Raw genomic sequence first — 15,153 nt, 5'->3', positions numbered from 1 at the left:
TGAGCAAGTGTGAACATTCAGGATCACACTACACACAAGATCATACAAAGCCAAGGCTACAGGATCGGAATCTCACAGCACAGATTGATTTTGCCTTAAAATCAATCTGCGCTATGAGATTCTGATCCCGTAGCCTTACTTTGTATGTTTAAAAAAGTGTTGCTGGGCAAAGAGGAACTCTATTTAAAAGTCCAAAATTATACAAGAAGTGGACACAGAAATGGTGGGTCTGAAATATCATGCTCCTATATATGCTTTGGTCAGAGATGTTTTTGTTCCCGGTCTTAAGTTTTTCTCTCATTAGAACATAGGTATATTCAAGATATCCCAAAAGTATTATAAAGAAATGGAAGTTCTCTAAAAGCATCGCACCTCATCAGTGAGAGTCTTGGCAGAGATTTTCTTCCTGCGGGAGACAGGGCTCTTCTCATCATTTACTTCATAGTCTTCTTCATTCATCCACTCATTGAAAGTGTCTGTGTCCAGGATCCATTTGCCATGAACCTTGATGTGAGGAGAAGAGAAACCCATCGCTGAGCACCTTCAAGCAAGAAGGGAAACGAACCACTTCCCAATCCAAAATTGCAACAAGGAAAGGCTCAAAAGAATGTCTCTGGCCCAGTGGACATAAGATGAATTCAGAGCCTCACATTCTGCGACTGCTGCCTTGAGTGACCCAATCCCAAGTTCTTTTTGTACTCAAACATCAAGTGAAGGCAATCCTTTACCTTGCGGGGTTTCTCTGGTGTGGGTGCGTCCTCCACGGGGGCCTCAATTTCACTTGCTGGTATCCAGGTGTCATAGCTATGAAGGAAAGCAGGCAGCAGTTGATTCAAAACCTCTCCTGCACAATGTAGCCAGTTTCAGGGAATGGGCGCGGAAATTAAGGCACAAGCTCATCTATACCCCACTTTCAGAAACAGGAAAAACTTAGCCAGATTCACATTCTGCAAATTTACAGGAAGTGGTAGGAGAAAATAAAAACAGGAGAGGATATAAACTGATAGCATCAGCTGCAAATGCACACTACAATACATAGGGGAAAACATGCTTCCTATACCTGTATTGAGAAGGTTACAGTGGACAGATGCTAACCCTGCTGCTGCTCACCTGTCAGGGTAGTAGCCCCAGTGCAGGAGGACCTGTTTGTCTCTCTTCATGATCGGGCGAACCCACTCTTCTACAAGAAAAAGGAAACGTGGATGATTACGATCAAGGTATTCATTCACTCTGGAAAGGCTTTCTTTCACGCCATTTGTATTGTGCAGCATTTTTACAGTGATCTACTCTGAGCCCCTATAAGGGAAGTTGGGTAAAAGAATGGCCGCGCCTGCATTAGCTGAGGTCATCTGCAGAGGCAGCAGCGGTATCCCATTTGTGCAAGTTCCACCCCAGGGAAGCTTACCCAACCTGCCTGTGCTGTAAGATCGTAAGTGGGGGCTTTTCTCCAGATACGGGGTTGGGTTTTTTGTTTTGTTTCTTGCAGGGCAGGGGGGATACATTATGTAGTAATGCAGAGAGGCCTCCTTGTGATGGAGTCCCGGCTGTGGAAGAGCCTTTCCACAGCCTATGACTGGTGCACACAACAATACTTTCTGTGCCAGGCATAACCCTTATTTGCCTGAATATTTTAAGTATTGGTTTATGTTGTTAATCTGTTCTATTGTTTAACTTTTGAAAAACGTCTTTGTTTCAATTGATTGTTTTATATTAATGTACATTATTACAGAACGCCTCGTTAGCCATGCCTGCTGTATACAGCCGAGATATCCTGAAAGAATGGGAGGGAAGTAGCTAACAAATATTGGAAGCGAGTGAAATATAATTGCAATGGGGACCAAGTATCCTGCCTAAGAATGGTGCATTCTGGGATATGCAGAGTAAAAGCTATAAAGTATTTTAAATGCTGAAGGTGCTATAGAAAATATGAGTACTATTTTACATCTTTAGATTTAAATGATTTGTAAATCATGTTTCACTTTCCTTCACCACCACCACAGCCCCTTGCCCTTTACTAATGAGTTGTTTTCTATTGTTGCTGCTTTAAATGTGGTCTCTTTCACTCCAGCTGCACACGTGTCGTTCCCCTACTAGAAAAAATGCGAGCAGCGCTGCAATTTACTGACTGTTTTATCAGCATGCCTAGCTACAACCCAGTGTAGGATAATCAAGCATGCAACAACCAGAGGTCACCCAGCAAGATGAAAGTTAAAATTCTACAACTGAATGAAAATAGACAGAAACCTTACCTTCTTCAAGGCTACCAGGGACAGGGAAGACAATATGGGAAGCATTGTTCTTATCTTCTGTTACTGTTCCCTGGAAAGAGATCAAAAGAGTGTATAAAGACCAGAACATCTGAATTCCAGCGGGGTATGCCTCATAATGAGGCAGGTTACAGAATGAAAGCTATCTGGAATTCTGGAATTAATATGCAATTAAACCTGTCTTCCTCAACACCATGCTACACTAGCAAGAGGCCCAAATTGCTTATGAAGAGTTGAAACAGTTATTAAAACCTCATTACTGGACCAAAACCACTTAGTTTTGGGGAAGCATCTCATCCTGTAAGCAGTTTAGGTAGGCCTTACTTCTCTTTGGTCAGCCTGTACTGGTTTGAGCCACCTGTTCTATGCAACTCTTTATGATAGGGACTCCCACTTGGAAGTCCTACATGGTAGCACCTCTTTTCCGCACAAATCTCACTTTTCCAGTGATGCCCTTAGTTCTCTTCTCCAACAAAAGCAAAATACATATATGCATGCAGAACTGGAACTGCTCACACACATCTTTTGCTTTCCTTGGGTTTGTCTCTTGCAGTGTCCTTATTTAGACTATTCTCTCCTTGAGCCTTTTGTTTTGCATTACTCTGTAAACTCTCAGGCATGGTAGGAGTGCTGAATTGCTTAAGTACCCACACCATCAGAGCATTACTGTTCAGTGGTGTTTTCCCAACTTTTAAATGCTCTCTTTACAAAAATTCATTGGTAGAAGGGGGTCACCAAATTATCATGTACCACTCCATGGGAGAGACTTACTTCCTTTAATATTTTAATGGTCCCTTGTGGACAAGTTATTCAAATGAAAACTTACATACAGCATCGTGGCAAGCAAGCGGATGTGTTGCTATATTATTCTTAATTCCCAAGCAAACAAGCATATCACAATCTCAGCCATTTTCAGATATGCATGACCCTCTGAATATTTTTGTGATACCCAGCTAATGCTGTTCTGCAATCTCACCCACCTGGTGCCGTTTCACAATGTCTTTCAGCTTGGCCTGCAATTTAGGGTCAACGTCTGGATGCAAATAGATGTTAGGTCGGGAGAGACAATTGTTCTGGAAGAAAAATGAATAGATGCAGATGAGCACCTGGTGGCCAGAAATCCATAAAAGGACAGAGAAAGGGAAAGAAATCACCTTACCTGCACCAGAGATTTTTCGATCGTCATGAACATCTCCACATTGCGGTCCATCCGTGATGGATTCTGGAAATCGAAACGCCGCCTTATTGGAAGAAAAGAGCAACCTTAATAAAAATCAGAGTTCACGTTTCTTAAATGTTCTATTTTACAAATCTAGACTTTTGAGGAAGAGTGGAAATGGGCCACAGAATCAACTGGCCTGTTTCACACATCACTATAGTTGATGTTAAACTACAGTTCAGTGCAAATGGCCAGTTGCTGCTCAAGAATCCCTGCCTCATTTCTCCCCCACTTCCTGGCTGTGCCAGAAGCAACAAACCACAAGCCTTGGCTTATTGTGTCAACGAAACCTGGGCCTGTGGTCCATTCCTCCCCAAACAGACCATGAGTGCTACCTAAAGTTTGTTCTTGCCTTATTTGCTGTGGTTTCTTTGGGGGAAGCAAACCACGAGCCCAAGGCTTTTTGCTCCCAGCACAGTATGGTCAGAATTGCGAGAGGAGCAAAGCTGGGATTTCAGAGTATATTTACCAGGACGGTGCTAACTCAAAAGAAAGCATAGTTAAACACAATTAAACATTAACTATCGTTTAACACAACGTGCACACAATTAAAAATTTGAATGTGGATTATGATAAAGCTAGAGCAGTATTTAGCACTGTGAACCCAAATGCTTCCCGGGGGGTAGATACATTCATCTAAAAAATGGTAACATGAAGCCTGTACTCCACATTCATATCACTGCCTCAAAGCAGCCACATCCACACTACACATTTAAACCAGTATCATACAACTTTAAATATTCATGGCTTCCCCAAAGAATCCTGGGAGCTGTAGTTTGCTCAGCGGGCTGAGAGTTATTATTATGAGACTCCTCACAAAGCGACAGTTCTCAGAGTTGTTTAACAATCAATCCCTCTTCACAGGGAACTCTGGGAATTGTAGCTCGGAAATATTGGTCCCCTAACAGCTCCCAGCATCCTTTAACAAGCTATGGCTCCCAGGATTCATTGGGGAAAACCATGACTGTTCAAAGTCAGATGATACAGCTTTCAGTGCATAATGCAGATTTAAGACTACACAACAGCAAGTTGCTCCCTTACACACAACATTGCTTGTGAAATGACACTATCTCAGTACCATTGTTGCTTTGCAAACTATATTCAGATTCTTACATTGTTAATCTCTGAAGGGGAGAGTGTCAAGTTCAAGAATATTTTTTTTAGCAGGATGAGGTAGATAAATTTAATTAAATAACTAAAATATCCTTGTTCTATAACCCCATCCTCCCTGGGGAAAAAATGGATGGAAGGCGAAGAAACTGTTGTTCGCAACATTCAGATGTATTCAAATGACCTCTTTTACAAGCACCAAATCTGTCAACTTATTTCTGCACAAAGCCAGGAACTCCTAACCTACCAATACACAACCAAAAACCTCTACCCTATCATGGAATGTGGTGAGAATAGAAAAGTAAAAATGCTTACCATCCTTGATCGCTCTTGAATTTATAGGCTGCTGCAAGGATGTGACATAGGGCACCACCAGCTTTGAAATCTAAGAAGCATTTTATCTAGAATAGAGATAGCCAGAGTTAGAGCTAGATGAGCTGCATCTACTCCAGAAGACGGCCTTCTTAATGGAAAATCTCATGTGCTCTCCATCTGTTAGGCTGGAGAACAACAGAATTCAGAGCACCTTAGAAAAAGCGTCTGATGCTAACAGTAAAGAACTGAACTCTGGCCAGGGAGGGTAGCACTGACTATCAAGCGAGAGAGTTTAAAGCCCAGCAAAGTAACTTGAGTTACGGATACATGACTTGGATGAATAGCAATGCAATAAGCCGAAGAAGTGGAATATAAAAATTTGAACCCATCTTTCAGGAACCAACCAAAGCAACATTATAATCACCCTGCTGCAAGGAAGTCATGGAAAGCAACAAGATCTAAGCCATCAAAATTTAAAATGATTTTGAATTATATTTGCACTGAATTTTGTATGGTGGTGTAGATATAGTCAGTATACAGTGGTGCCCCGCAAGACGAATGTCTCGCAAGACGGAAAACTCGCTAGACGAAAGAGTTTTCCATTTTGGAGGTGCTTCGCAAAACGAATTTCCTATGGGCTTGCTTCGCAAGACGACAATGTCTTGCGAGTTCCTGCTGGTTTTTTTCCCTCCCCCCCTTTTTCTAAGCCGCTAAGCCACTTATCAGCTGATCCGATCAGCAGATAAGCCGCTAAAAGCCGCTAATAGCGCTAATCCGCTAATCTTTCAATGGGCTTGCTTCGCAAGACGAAAAAACTGCTAGACGAAGAGAATCACAGAACGGATTCTTTTCGTCTTGTGAGGCACCACTGTAATTTGTTTTTATGTTAATCTGTATCAGTGTAAATGTTTTATGTTATCCTCTATTTTTATAAACAGCATAAAAAGATTAAACTGACTTCCAAGATAGCAAAGCTTAGAAGAACCAAGAGCATAGCAAGAGCAATATCCGTCAGTGCCAGCCTGAATCAAAACCTGACACAATTGTTTTCTCCGGGAATGCAATAATTACTGCTTATTATGTGTCTCTCCCAAGCATAATATTCTGAAAAATCCCAACAACACAGAACTGCATGCTTACACAGGGAAATACCATGGAGTTCTGCAAATAGCTAAGCCCCAGAAAAGCTTGTGTTTTATGTGCCCAATTCCTGCTATCGTTACAGAATCTCAGTACTGTTTCATACTAGAATGAGTAGGCTGAGGTGCTATAGTAAAGGACCACATCAGGAAAAAAGATTTGGTCTAGTCCTCTGTCCAATGTGATAAGCTTTCTGAATGAGGAACCACTAAAATAACTCTGCCCCTCCAACGTTCAAGTTTTGCAAGTTTCTAGTACCTCAGCCTATCATTTTATTCTGTATAAGAAGACTAAACTTTTCTTAGGCAGACAAGACAGACAGACAGGAGATCTCTCTAGAAGCAACCGACTCTGCGGAAGACGCTTTTCTTTCTCTACCACACCTGAACCAAGACAGCTGTGAGACTCACCGGTAACTTTGTGAGTGGTGCATTGCTGACATGTTTTCCAAACACCTCCTCTTGGAACTGCAGCAGCTGTACTACTAGGCTGGACAACGACTTATTGGTAGGTGGCTCTGCTTGGATGTACTGCGGAAAGAAGGACCGAGGCTTAGATGACTCCTATCCAGATCACTCTTTTAAGCAGCAATCAAGCACATGTGAGACCTTGGCAAGGAACAGACTGAGGATTCATCATTTTCAGCAACTGGGTTATGATGACCAACATGCTCTAACCTAAAGTGAGTTACCACTGGTAGCGACACAACCAATTTTTTTCTTTATGCTTTTCAGAAGGAAAAGAGAAAGAGGCAAAAATGAAGGGAGAATCTGGGTGCGTACTATGGGGCGAATGCAGGCTTTTGCTGAAGCTTGGAGAGCGAGAGGGGTCGGTGCGCACCAACCCCTCTTGCTCTCCAGGCTTCAGGAACACATCCGCAGCCTAGGCAACCCTGTGAGAGGTCCGGCAGGGATGTCTAGGCTGCGGATAGCAGCCTGCTGCCCAGCGCGAGGGGTGCCCTGAAGCAGAGCGGCCGCCGTGCCAGGCAGACATCCCCACGCTGCGGATAGCAGCCTGCCGCCCGGGGGCGGGGTGCCCTGAAGCAGAGTGCCCCCCTCGCCAGGCAGACATCCGCAGCGTGGGGAGCCTTGCCGGACTTCCCGGCAAGGCTCCCCACGCTGCGGATAGCAGCCTGCCGGCCCCGCAGGGGGGGCACCCTGATGCAGAGCGCCCCTCGCGCGGGGCAGACATCGGCCAGCCCCACAAGCTCGGGGGACAGCAAGGAGGCGCAGCGACGCCAGCCCGCTGTTCCTCGACCTGGTTCTGTTTCCCCGACCAGCTTTTGGGGGGGGGGGGAATAAAGGGAAAAATTTTTTCCTTTATTTCCCCCCCAAAAAAACTAGGTGCGTCCTATGGGACGGAGCGTCCTATGGGACGAAAAATACGGTATCACTGAAAGAGATGCTTTTTCAGAAGGAAAAAATGGCACACCTAAAGAGATCCAATTCTACACACAAAGCAATCCTACTATGGAATAAGAAAGATCCACTAGGCACAGGACAGCACTCTTAAGCAACAAGAGTTCTCCAAAGAACTGTGGGTACTAAACAAAGCAGGTTCTGGCCTCTAAAAACTTTCAGTCAAAATGGGAAATCTTGAATATTATGTCTAGCATAGGACTGAACTAACACCTAACACGAATGACTATTTTCAATTAATTCTGTATATAATGAGGACATTTTAGGGTCCTATGTAGACAAAGAATCATGGCCTCAAATCGGCATAATAACCATTTTCATGTGTGGGCAATGAGACTTTCAGTTGCAGAGCACTGCAGACCTCACAGAAGCTCATTTCATATCAACTCAGGTGGCACACAGATGAGAGTATAATCAACTATATTCTTAAATCATTCTGTAGTCTGCTGCAGGCATAAAAAATCGCAATACTCTTGTGGAGAATACCCCCACCCCATCATTGTTCCAGATTTCGTATGATACAACTACCACTGATGTGACCTGGTTCATAGTTTTACTTGCAAACATTTCACATCTCTAAAGTTGTGTTCCCAAGCAAATAGGTTTGTTGAAGTCTCAACGATGAGAACACTACCCAGCACGTAAGAGATAACTACACCATTTGAAATTACTATCAACAAAGTTTCTATGGAACAAATGGTGTGTGAACATTGCAGAAACATCTATGTGCTATGGTGCTTTGGTGTAACTGTGTGCATTCAGAATATGTTCCCTCTTAACTGCCGTGTCTATTGCCCTATTCTTTTTAGCTTGCATCCTCTGAACATTTGTTGGGGAAATGTGGGGTGGGAAGGAGAAGAATATATTTTCTCTCTCCCCCTCAGCAAACAGCATTTCAAATTTTGGGACAAGAGTCTCAGTAAAAGTCTGGACATACTCAATATTAGCAATGCAATTATTCAGACATAAGTCTCACTGTATTCCAAGATACTCCCAGGTAAGTGTAGCTAGGATTGCAGTCAAATCTGTTAAAGCATCGCTGTCAACTTTTCCCTTTTCTTGCGAGGAATCCTATTCGGAATAAGGGAATTTCCCTTTAAAAAAAGGGAAACGTTGACAGCTATGTGTTAAAGCTTTAAAACATACTTCCTGTGAATACTTTTTATACCTTATAAATAACAATATTTATAACTATAACTCTTTCTCGCAAATACATGAAGCATTATCAACACAGGTCCATCACGTTTCTTTAAGCGCTGGGCTTTGTGACTTTGCCATGCATTAACTAATACACAGGTCCATTTAACTGTGTGTAACAGCAGACTGTGAAGCAGGGAACTGACCACAAAAAGGGATGAGGGGGTCCCCACCCTTGCTAAACTTCACCCCTACACAACAGAAGCTCAGGCCTCCTTGATTTGCCTGGTGTGCAAGTACCAGCCAAATATGCAAACAAAGTTTCATGCATGGATCATTCCAAGTACATTTAAAGACAGCATTTTTTAAAAGTTCCACATTGCTAGCGCTAGTAAAATTATGGGAGTTAGAATGAGAATCCATTCAATGCCGCTCCTTGAGTTTTTGCAAATGACATGAGGGCTGGCAAGAGTTGAACTTGCAGGGATGTGGTGAACATCAGGTCACAATCTGTCACTCCAAACACAGAAAGCTGTCTGGTGACTCAGACATTCTCACTCGGAAGGTCAAAGGTAAACAGCATGGGAACCAAGACCCATGCTGCTTGCTAGAAAGGATGCAACTGTCAAACAGCAGAGACCCAGGCAGAAACTACCAGGCAGTCTTCCACGTGCCTTCATCCCAGAAGGTTGCACGTGTCCTCAAATTGCCCATCCACACATATTACATTTGTCAAAATAAAAAATATTACATTTGTGTGTGTGTGTTGGAGAGGAGATCCCATCAACATTCATTTCAGCTTCTGGGCCTTCGGCTGATCAGAGGACCACAGAGGAAAGCTGAAAGGAGTAGGGGATCTAACATGCAAATAGCCTCAGTAATCTGGGGAGAGGAGTCTCTTATTGCAGACTTAATGAAAGGAAGAGGCAGAGAGGTAAACTGCAACACACAAAAGCATTTCCATTTTCTGCTGGCAGGAATCAGATAAACTGGAAAAGCAAAGCAAAGTACCCCCGAGATTAAGGGGCAGCTGAGCAGCTCTCCTGGAGGTAGGAAAGAAAACCACTACAGTGCACTGCACCCTGTTTCCAGAAGACTAATGCTTCCTGCCCTGTTATATTTCTGCACGTCAAAGAGCACCGTTTCAGCAGGTGGGAGATCATTTATTGAAGTCAACTGGGGATTGCTTCAGAAGGGTGACCGACCCATTTGGAAGAAGAAGAAGAAGGGGGTGGGGGAAGGTCAGTTAATATGTCAGTCAATGAAACTTTCAGGGACTCGGCTGGGAATCAAATTAGGGAGGAATGCTTCCAGGGACAATGGGGGCGCCCCGCACGAGGCAGCAGGTGACAAGACGCCAAGAGGTCAGAGCAGGGAGTCTGCCCCCCTGGGCGGCCTGGAGGGAAACAACAATGGGATGCCAAAATGGGGTCCCCTTGTCCTGCCAGGCACCGTCGCGGCCGGAGAGAGCCTCCCGGGGGTGCGGGGCGGGGTCGCTGGGATCCCCGGTCCCTATGGAAAAAGAGGGGGGCGCTGCACCTCCCCTGCCCGCCAGCTCCATCCCTTCTGGTCCTGCAGCGCCGCGCGCCCCCCAACAACCCCCCAGCCCCTGCTCGCTTAGGGGGAGCAGCCCGGTCACGCGCGGCGGGGTCCCGAGGAGGGAGGGGGCGCCCCCGCCTCGCCCTCCTCCCGCGGCCTGGGACTGGCGCGGAGGCGAGGCAGGAGGCCCGGGCCCTGGGCGGGAAGGCCGCTACCTTCTTGTAGTTCTTGCTGAGCCAGATGCGCGCGCTGTCGAACTGGCTAACGGTGTCCGAGGCCTCGTAGTACTTGACGTTGGGGCCGCCATCCTTCTTCCGCACCGCCATTTTCCCAGCGCCGCCGGCCTGGGCCGCGCCGCCGCCTCCGCCGCCACGGCCCTCGCAGCGCCCTCTGCTGGCGGCCGCTGCCCCGCGCGGCCCGACGCAGCGACCCCTCCTGGGCAGAGAGGGGAAGGGAGGAAGCAAGCGGGGAAAGGCGGGCCACGGTTTGGAGGCGAAGCGCCCCCTGCAGGCGGAGAGCCGCAAGACGCGGGGGCTGAAGTGCGGGGAACGGCAAGGGGTCGGGCGCATCTTCCACCGGAAACAAGTGTGGGTGTATATACAGTAATATGCATGCATGTTTATACATGTATGTATATATTTTGGAACTGAATGTTCTGTTTAGTGATGGGAAAGGACACGGATTGAAGTCGAGACTGAAAGTAGCCAAGAATAAATTCCCCCCTTTTCTTCAGTTCAGGAAATGTAGGACGAGGGCTGAAAATGCGGGGGCGAGGCTAAAAAGCGAAATGTTGTAGCTAACAATTGGGTTGAGTGCGAGTGGGATCAGGGAATTCAGAAGTAAGGGATCCCTTGGGGAGAAATAAGAAAACAAGGCTCAGGCCATATGCTGGGTTGGGGTGCAAATGGCTCATGAATTTGCTTGTTTTCCTGATTCCTCTGCACTGTAAACCTGCAGGCAAGGCCTAGATTGCTTTTATCATTGTAAGGCACCTTTACGACACAAATGCATTCTGAGAAATGCATTACAAAGGAATCTTCAATAATAATATTATAATAATTTATTATTTATAAAGTGGTCCCCAGCCACTGAGCTGCTCCAGTGCATGCTCAGAGGGGCAACAGATAATCTAAGCATCTTTCTGTTTAAGGCCTGTTACATTAAAACTATTCTGATTACATGACATCTCAGAAACAGCAGCTTCATATGGTGCATTTATATCATTATATTTATTACATTTATATACCCCCTTTTTCTTCCAAGGAGCTCAAGGTGGCGCACAGGATTCTCCTCCCCATTTCATCGTCACAACCCTGAGAATTAGGTTAGGCTAAGAGATGGTGACTGGCCCAAGGTCACCCGGGGAACTTCATGACATTATTCACTCTTTTGCACCAGAGCCCTTGGGAATATTGCTTCACCTTTCCATTATCATTAGCACTATCAGTGTTGTGGGTTCGAGCCCCATGTGGGGCAAAAGATTCCTACATTGCAGGGGGTTGGACTAGATGACCCTTGTGATCCCTTCCAGCTTTATGATTCTGTTATTCTAAGGGCCAAACTAGAAGGCAATCAAAGCAATCCTAAAGGAGTCACTTCATGCAGAATGTGAGCAGCCAGAGCCAGTGTTCCTTGCACGTCTAGAATAAAGGAGCGAAGCTTGCAGATCAGACAGTCTTGCAGTCTTGAGTGCCGGACATGTTGTTTAATGCAGGGAAGTTCCCCCCCACCCTACGCCGTGACACACTTTAGCCACCATTTATCATAACTGGGAGATGCAAGGACGGACCTCGCCTTTTAACTACATCCTTTTACAGGAGGTTGCCGATTCTTAAATGGCCTTGGCCCAGTATACCTGAAGGAGCGTCTCCATCCCCATCGTTCACTGAGGTCCAGCTCCAAGGGCCTTCTGGCGGTTCCCTCACTGCGAGGTTACAGGGAACCAGGCACAGGGCCTTCTCGGTAGTGGTGCCTGCCCTGTGGAACGCCCTCCCTTCAGATGTCAAGGCAATAAGCAAGTATTTTACTTTTAAAAGACATTTGAAGGCAGCCCTGTTTAGGAAAGTTTTGTTTAATGCTGTATTGTTTTCAGTATTCGGTTGGGAGCCGCCCAGAGTGGCTGGGGAAACCCAGTCAGATGGGCGGGGTATAAATAATAAAATTATTATTATTATTAAACCAACTGATTTTGTGTAAGCAACAAGGAGTGGCAGCAGAAGTGTCCAGGTAACACAGAGTGCAAGGATGGGGCGATCACCTTTTTCCTGTTCCAAGACTTAGCTCTGCAGCATGTGAAATACTAACGAGTGGTGATGCCCATGAACACATTTCCAGGCTCATTCTTTATGGAATATATATCCTGCCTGTGCTCTCGAAGGAAGCTGGCGAGGCAAACAGGCCCACGATTCAAAGTGAAGGCGTGCAGGACGTAGAATCGCAGAACTGTCGAGTCGGAAAGGGTCCCAGGGTCATCTAGTCGGACCCCAAGAAGCACCCCCGGGGGAAGAGGCTTGTGCTGCTCTAATTCCCAGGCTGGGAGTCGCTAAGATTCCGTGTCTGCCGTGACCTCGGAGCCCTTGAAATCCCAGTCTAGGCGACGGGGATAGCGAGGCCCTCAGGAGCCTCCTCAAAGACGGGCAACTTGCCCCGGACGCGCAGTGAGGGAGGCGGGAATTCTGCACATGCTCAGGAGCACGAAACCCGCGCGGCTTTCAGCGCGGCCTGAGGGGACCGGCGTGGCTGGGCGGGAAGGCGGGGAACAGCGGCGGCGGCGGCTGAATTTATCGGGAATATTCGTATTAAAAATGGAGTCCGCGCGGCGCTGAGGGGAATTTGGGGGTCGCGAAGCTGAGGCGAGAGGAAGGCGCCGGGGCCGGGCGTCCTTTCTGGCGGCGGGGAGACGCGGCGCTCGGGTCTCCGCCGCCGCCGGGCTTCTCCCCGCCGCCCGTTTGGCGCTCCCGCAGTCGGTCCAGGCCGCCTGGCGGGCCGGTCTAGCTGAAGCTCCGCGCAGCCTTGGCCCGAGAGTCACGGTGGCCGAGTGGTTAAGGCGTTGGACTCGAAATCCAATGGGGTTTCCCCGCACAGGTTCGAATCCTGTTCGTGACGGCGGTCTCGTTTTTATGGGGGGAGGCGCCGTCTCCTTTTAACTGGGCATCCCGCTCCCCCGGGTTACAAAATAAAATAGAATATAACGAAAAGAACCGAGGAGGGAAGCGGATTAAGAATCGGGAGGGAGGGAGGCGATCGTCGCCGCGTTTCAACGGAAGGCGGAAAAGCTCCAATTGGGGGGGGGGGAGGGCGGGGCTGTCGAAGGCGGAGCTTGAGCGCTAGAACGGTCGTCGCCGCCACGTCTGACCTTCCCATCCGCATCCCGTTAAGGCCCAAAGAGTTACTACGGTGGATCTCAAACATTTTTTCTAAGCTGCACTTTCAGAGTAAAAAACGGATTGTGCCACAGTTAATTTTCTATCGATAAGAAATACATTGAGAAACGAAACAACTCTTGGCAGTTGGTTGACTTACAGCATAGAACACAACTACTTATAATATGATCATGGGACCTCCAGAAAGTATAAAACAATGCAGTTACATAAGAACATGAACCATCCCAAAATGCAGTTATAAACGAGCCTCTTACATATGTACTTTAAGTATGTATACAAACTCCATGGGAGGTGTGAGCTTGCTTTTGCCAAGTAATCACGTTTACATTACAGTGGTACCTCTGGTTGCAAACAGGATCCATTCCGGAGCCCCGTTCGCAACATGAGCAGAACGCAACCCGTGTCTGCGTGTGCGCGGGTCGAGATTTCCCGCTTCTGCGCACGCGCGAGATGTCATTTTGAGCGTCTGCGCATGCGCAAGCGGCAAAACCCGGAAGTAACCCTTTCCCGTACTTCCGGGTCACCGCAAGACACAACCTGAAAAGATTTAACCCAAAGCGTCTTTAACCCAAGGTATGATTGTAGGTCTAATTTTGAGACAGATAAACTCATCTCATGGACTCAAAGAAGCCTTTCTCTTGTTCTCATTTTGAAAAGCTATCTATCCATATTCTGCAAATGACAAAACAAACACATTATGATAAGATACAATACGGAAATGTTTCAATGCTTCTTTGATGGTCTTGCCATCCTCTCTTGCCACACCCTTTGAGAACCACAGTTACTAAGAAGGTGAGGTGATATCATATTATTGCCCTTGGGAGACTAGCTGCTGTCAGGCTGGGGCAAAAGCATACCCCACCCCACCCCCAGGGCTATTTTTCTAGCACCACAAATGCTTCCCTCTTTCTCTTTGACAATGGCTCCCACCCCAGAAGAGGAACAGAACATGAGGAAGGGGGTGGAGTCTTCCTTGGAGCCAGAGAGACCCCCAGGAAGGGGGAGAAGGCCGATGGCGTAGGGCAGCTGGAGAGATGGAAAATGGAGCCAGGCAGAGGTGTAGTGGTTAGAGGGCTGGACTAGGAGGACCTGGGAGAGCAGGGTTCGAATCCCCACTCAGCCATGCAGCTCCCTGGTGGACCTTGGGCCAGCCTAGCCATTGGGGGCCGGGAGAACCATGAAGGTCTCCTTGAGCTCCTGGGAGGAAAGTGGACTAGGAATGTCATAATAAAAGATAAGAGGGGAGAGAAAAGGGGAAGGCAGGGGAAGTGTGTGGAGGAGCTGAGCTCTCTGGAGAAGACTGGCAGGGTCAATTTCCAGAGAGCCAAGGCTTTCAGGGGACCCCAGGACTCACACTCTGCCCCCAGGAGACCAAGAGAAAGGGAGGGAATCCTACTTACAGTCTGCACATTTTGTTTACAAAAAAATCCCACCCTCCCCTCTCAACTAGCTAACTATCTAAAATGCCCACCCAAGCCTAACTCTGACCCCACCCCACTCCCACCCTAACCCAACACTTACCTTACCCCTAACTACTCCTCTATGCACAAAATAAATATATACAAAATATATACCAAATGTGCACAAAATAAAAATGTAAAATAAAAAATATGGGAAATAAAGAA

General features: G+C 46.8%; 1 protein-coding gene across 12 annotated transcripts in view; it reads right to left on the bottom strand.

The window, feature by feature from the left end:
* The window catches only part of SMARCC2 (SWI/SNF related BAF chromatin remodeling complex subunit C2), a 28,907-nt gene extending 18,390 nt beyond the window's left edge, over positions 1 to 10,517 (bottom strand). For all 12 annotated transcript variants that reach the window (XM_082213225.1, XM_082213227.1, XM_082213228.1 and 9 more), the window contains exons 1-9: positions 10,361 to 10,517; positions 6,462 to 6,581; positions 4,912 to 4,997; positions 3,427 to 3,508; positions 3,248 to 3,340; positions 2,250 to 2,319; positions 1,111 to 1,180; positions 729 to 804; positions 373 to 504 (exon numbers count right to left, since the gene is read on the bottom strand). In XM_082213225.1, coding sequence (XP_082069351.1) covers positions 373 to 504; positions 729 to 804; positions 1,111 to 1,180; positions 2,250 to 2,319; positions 3,248 to 3,340; positions 3,427 to 3,508; positions 4,912 to 4,997; positions 6,462 to 6,581; positions 10,361 to 10,471 — 840 coding nt within the window. In that variant the 5' untranslated portion in view covers positions 10,472 to 10,517. The remainder of the gene's footprint in view (positions 1 to 372; positions 505 to 728; positions 805 to 1,110; positions 1,181 to 2,249; positions 2,320 to 3,247; positions 3,341 to 3,426; positions 3,509 to 4,911; positions 4,998 to 6,461; positions 6,582 to 10,360) is intronic.
* Positions 10,518 to 15,153: the final 4,636 nt, after the last annotated feature.

This window comes from Podarcis vaucheri (assembly GCF_965113315.1).
Source record: "Podarcis vaucheri genome assembly, chromosome: 2".
NCBI lineage: Eukaryota > Metazoa > Chordata > Lepidosauria > Squamata > Lacertidae > Podarcis > Podarcis vaucheri.
Note: the sequence above shows the minus strand (reverse complement) of the source record. Positions and strands in the feature narration are given on the sequence as shown.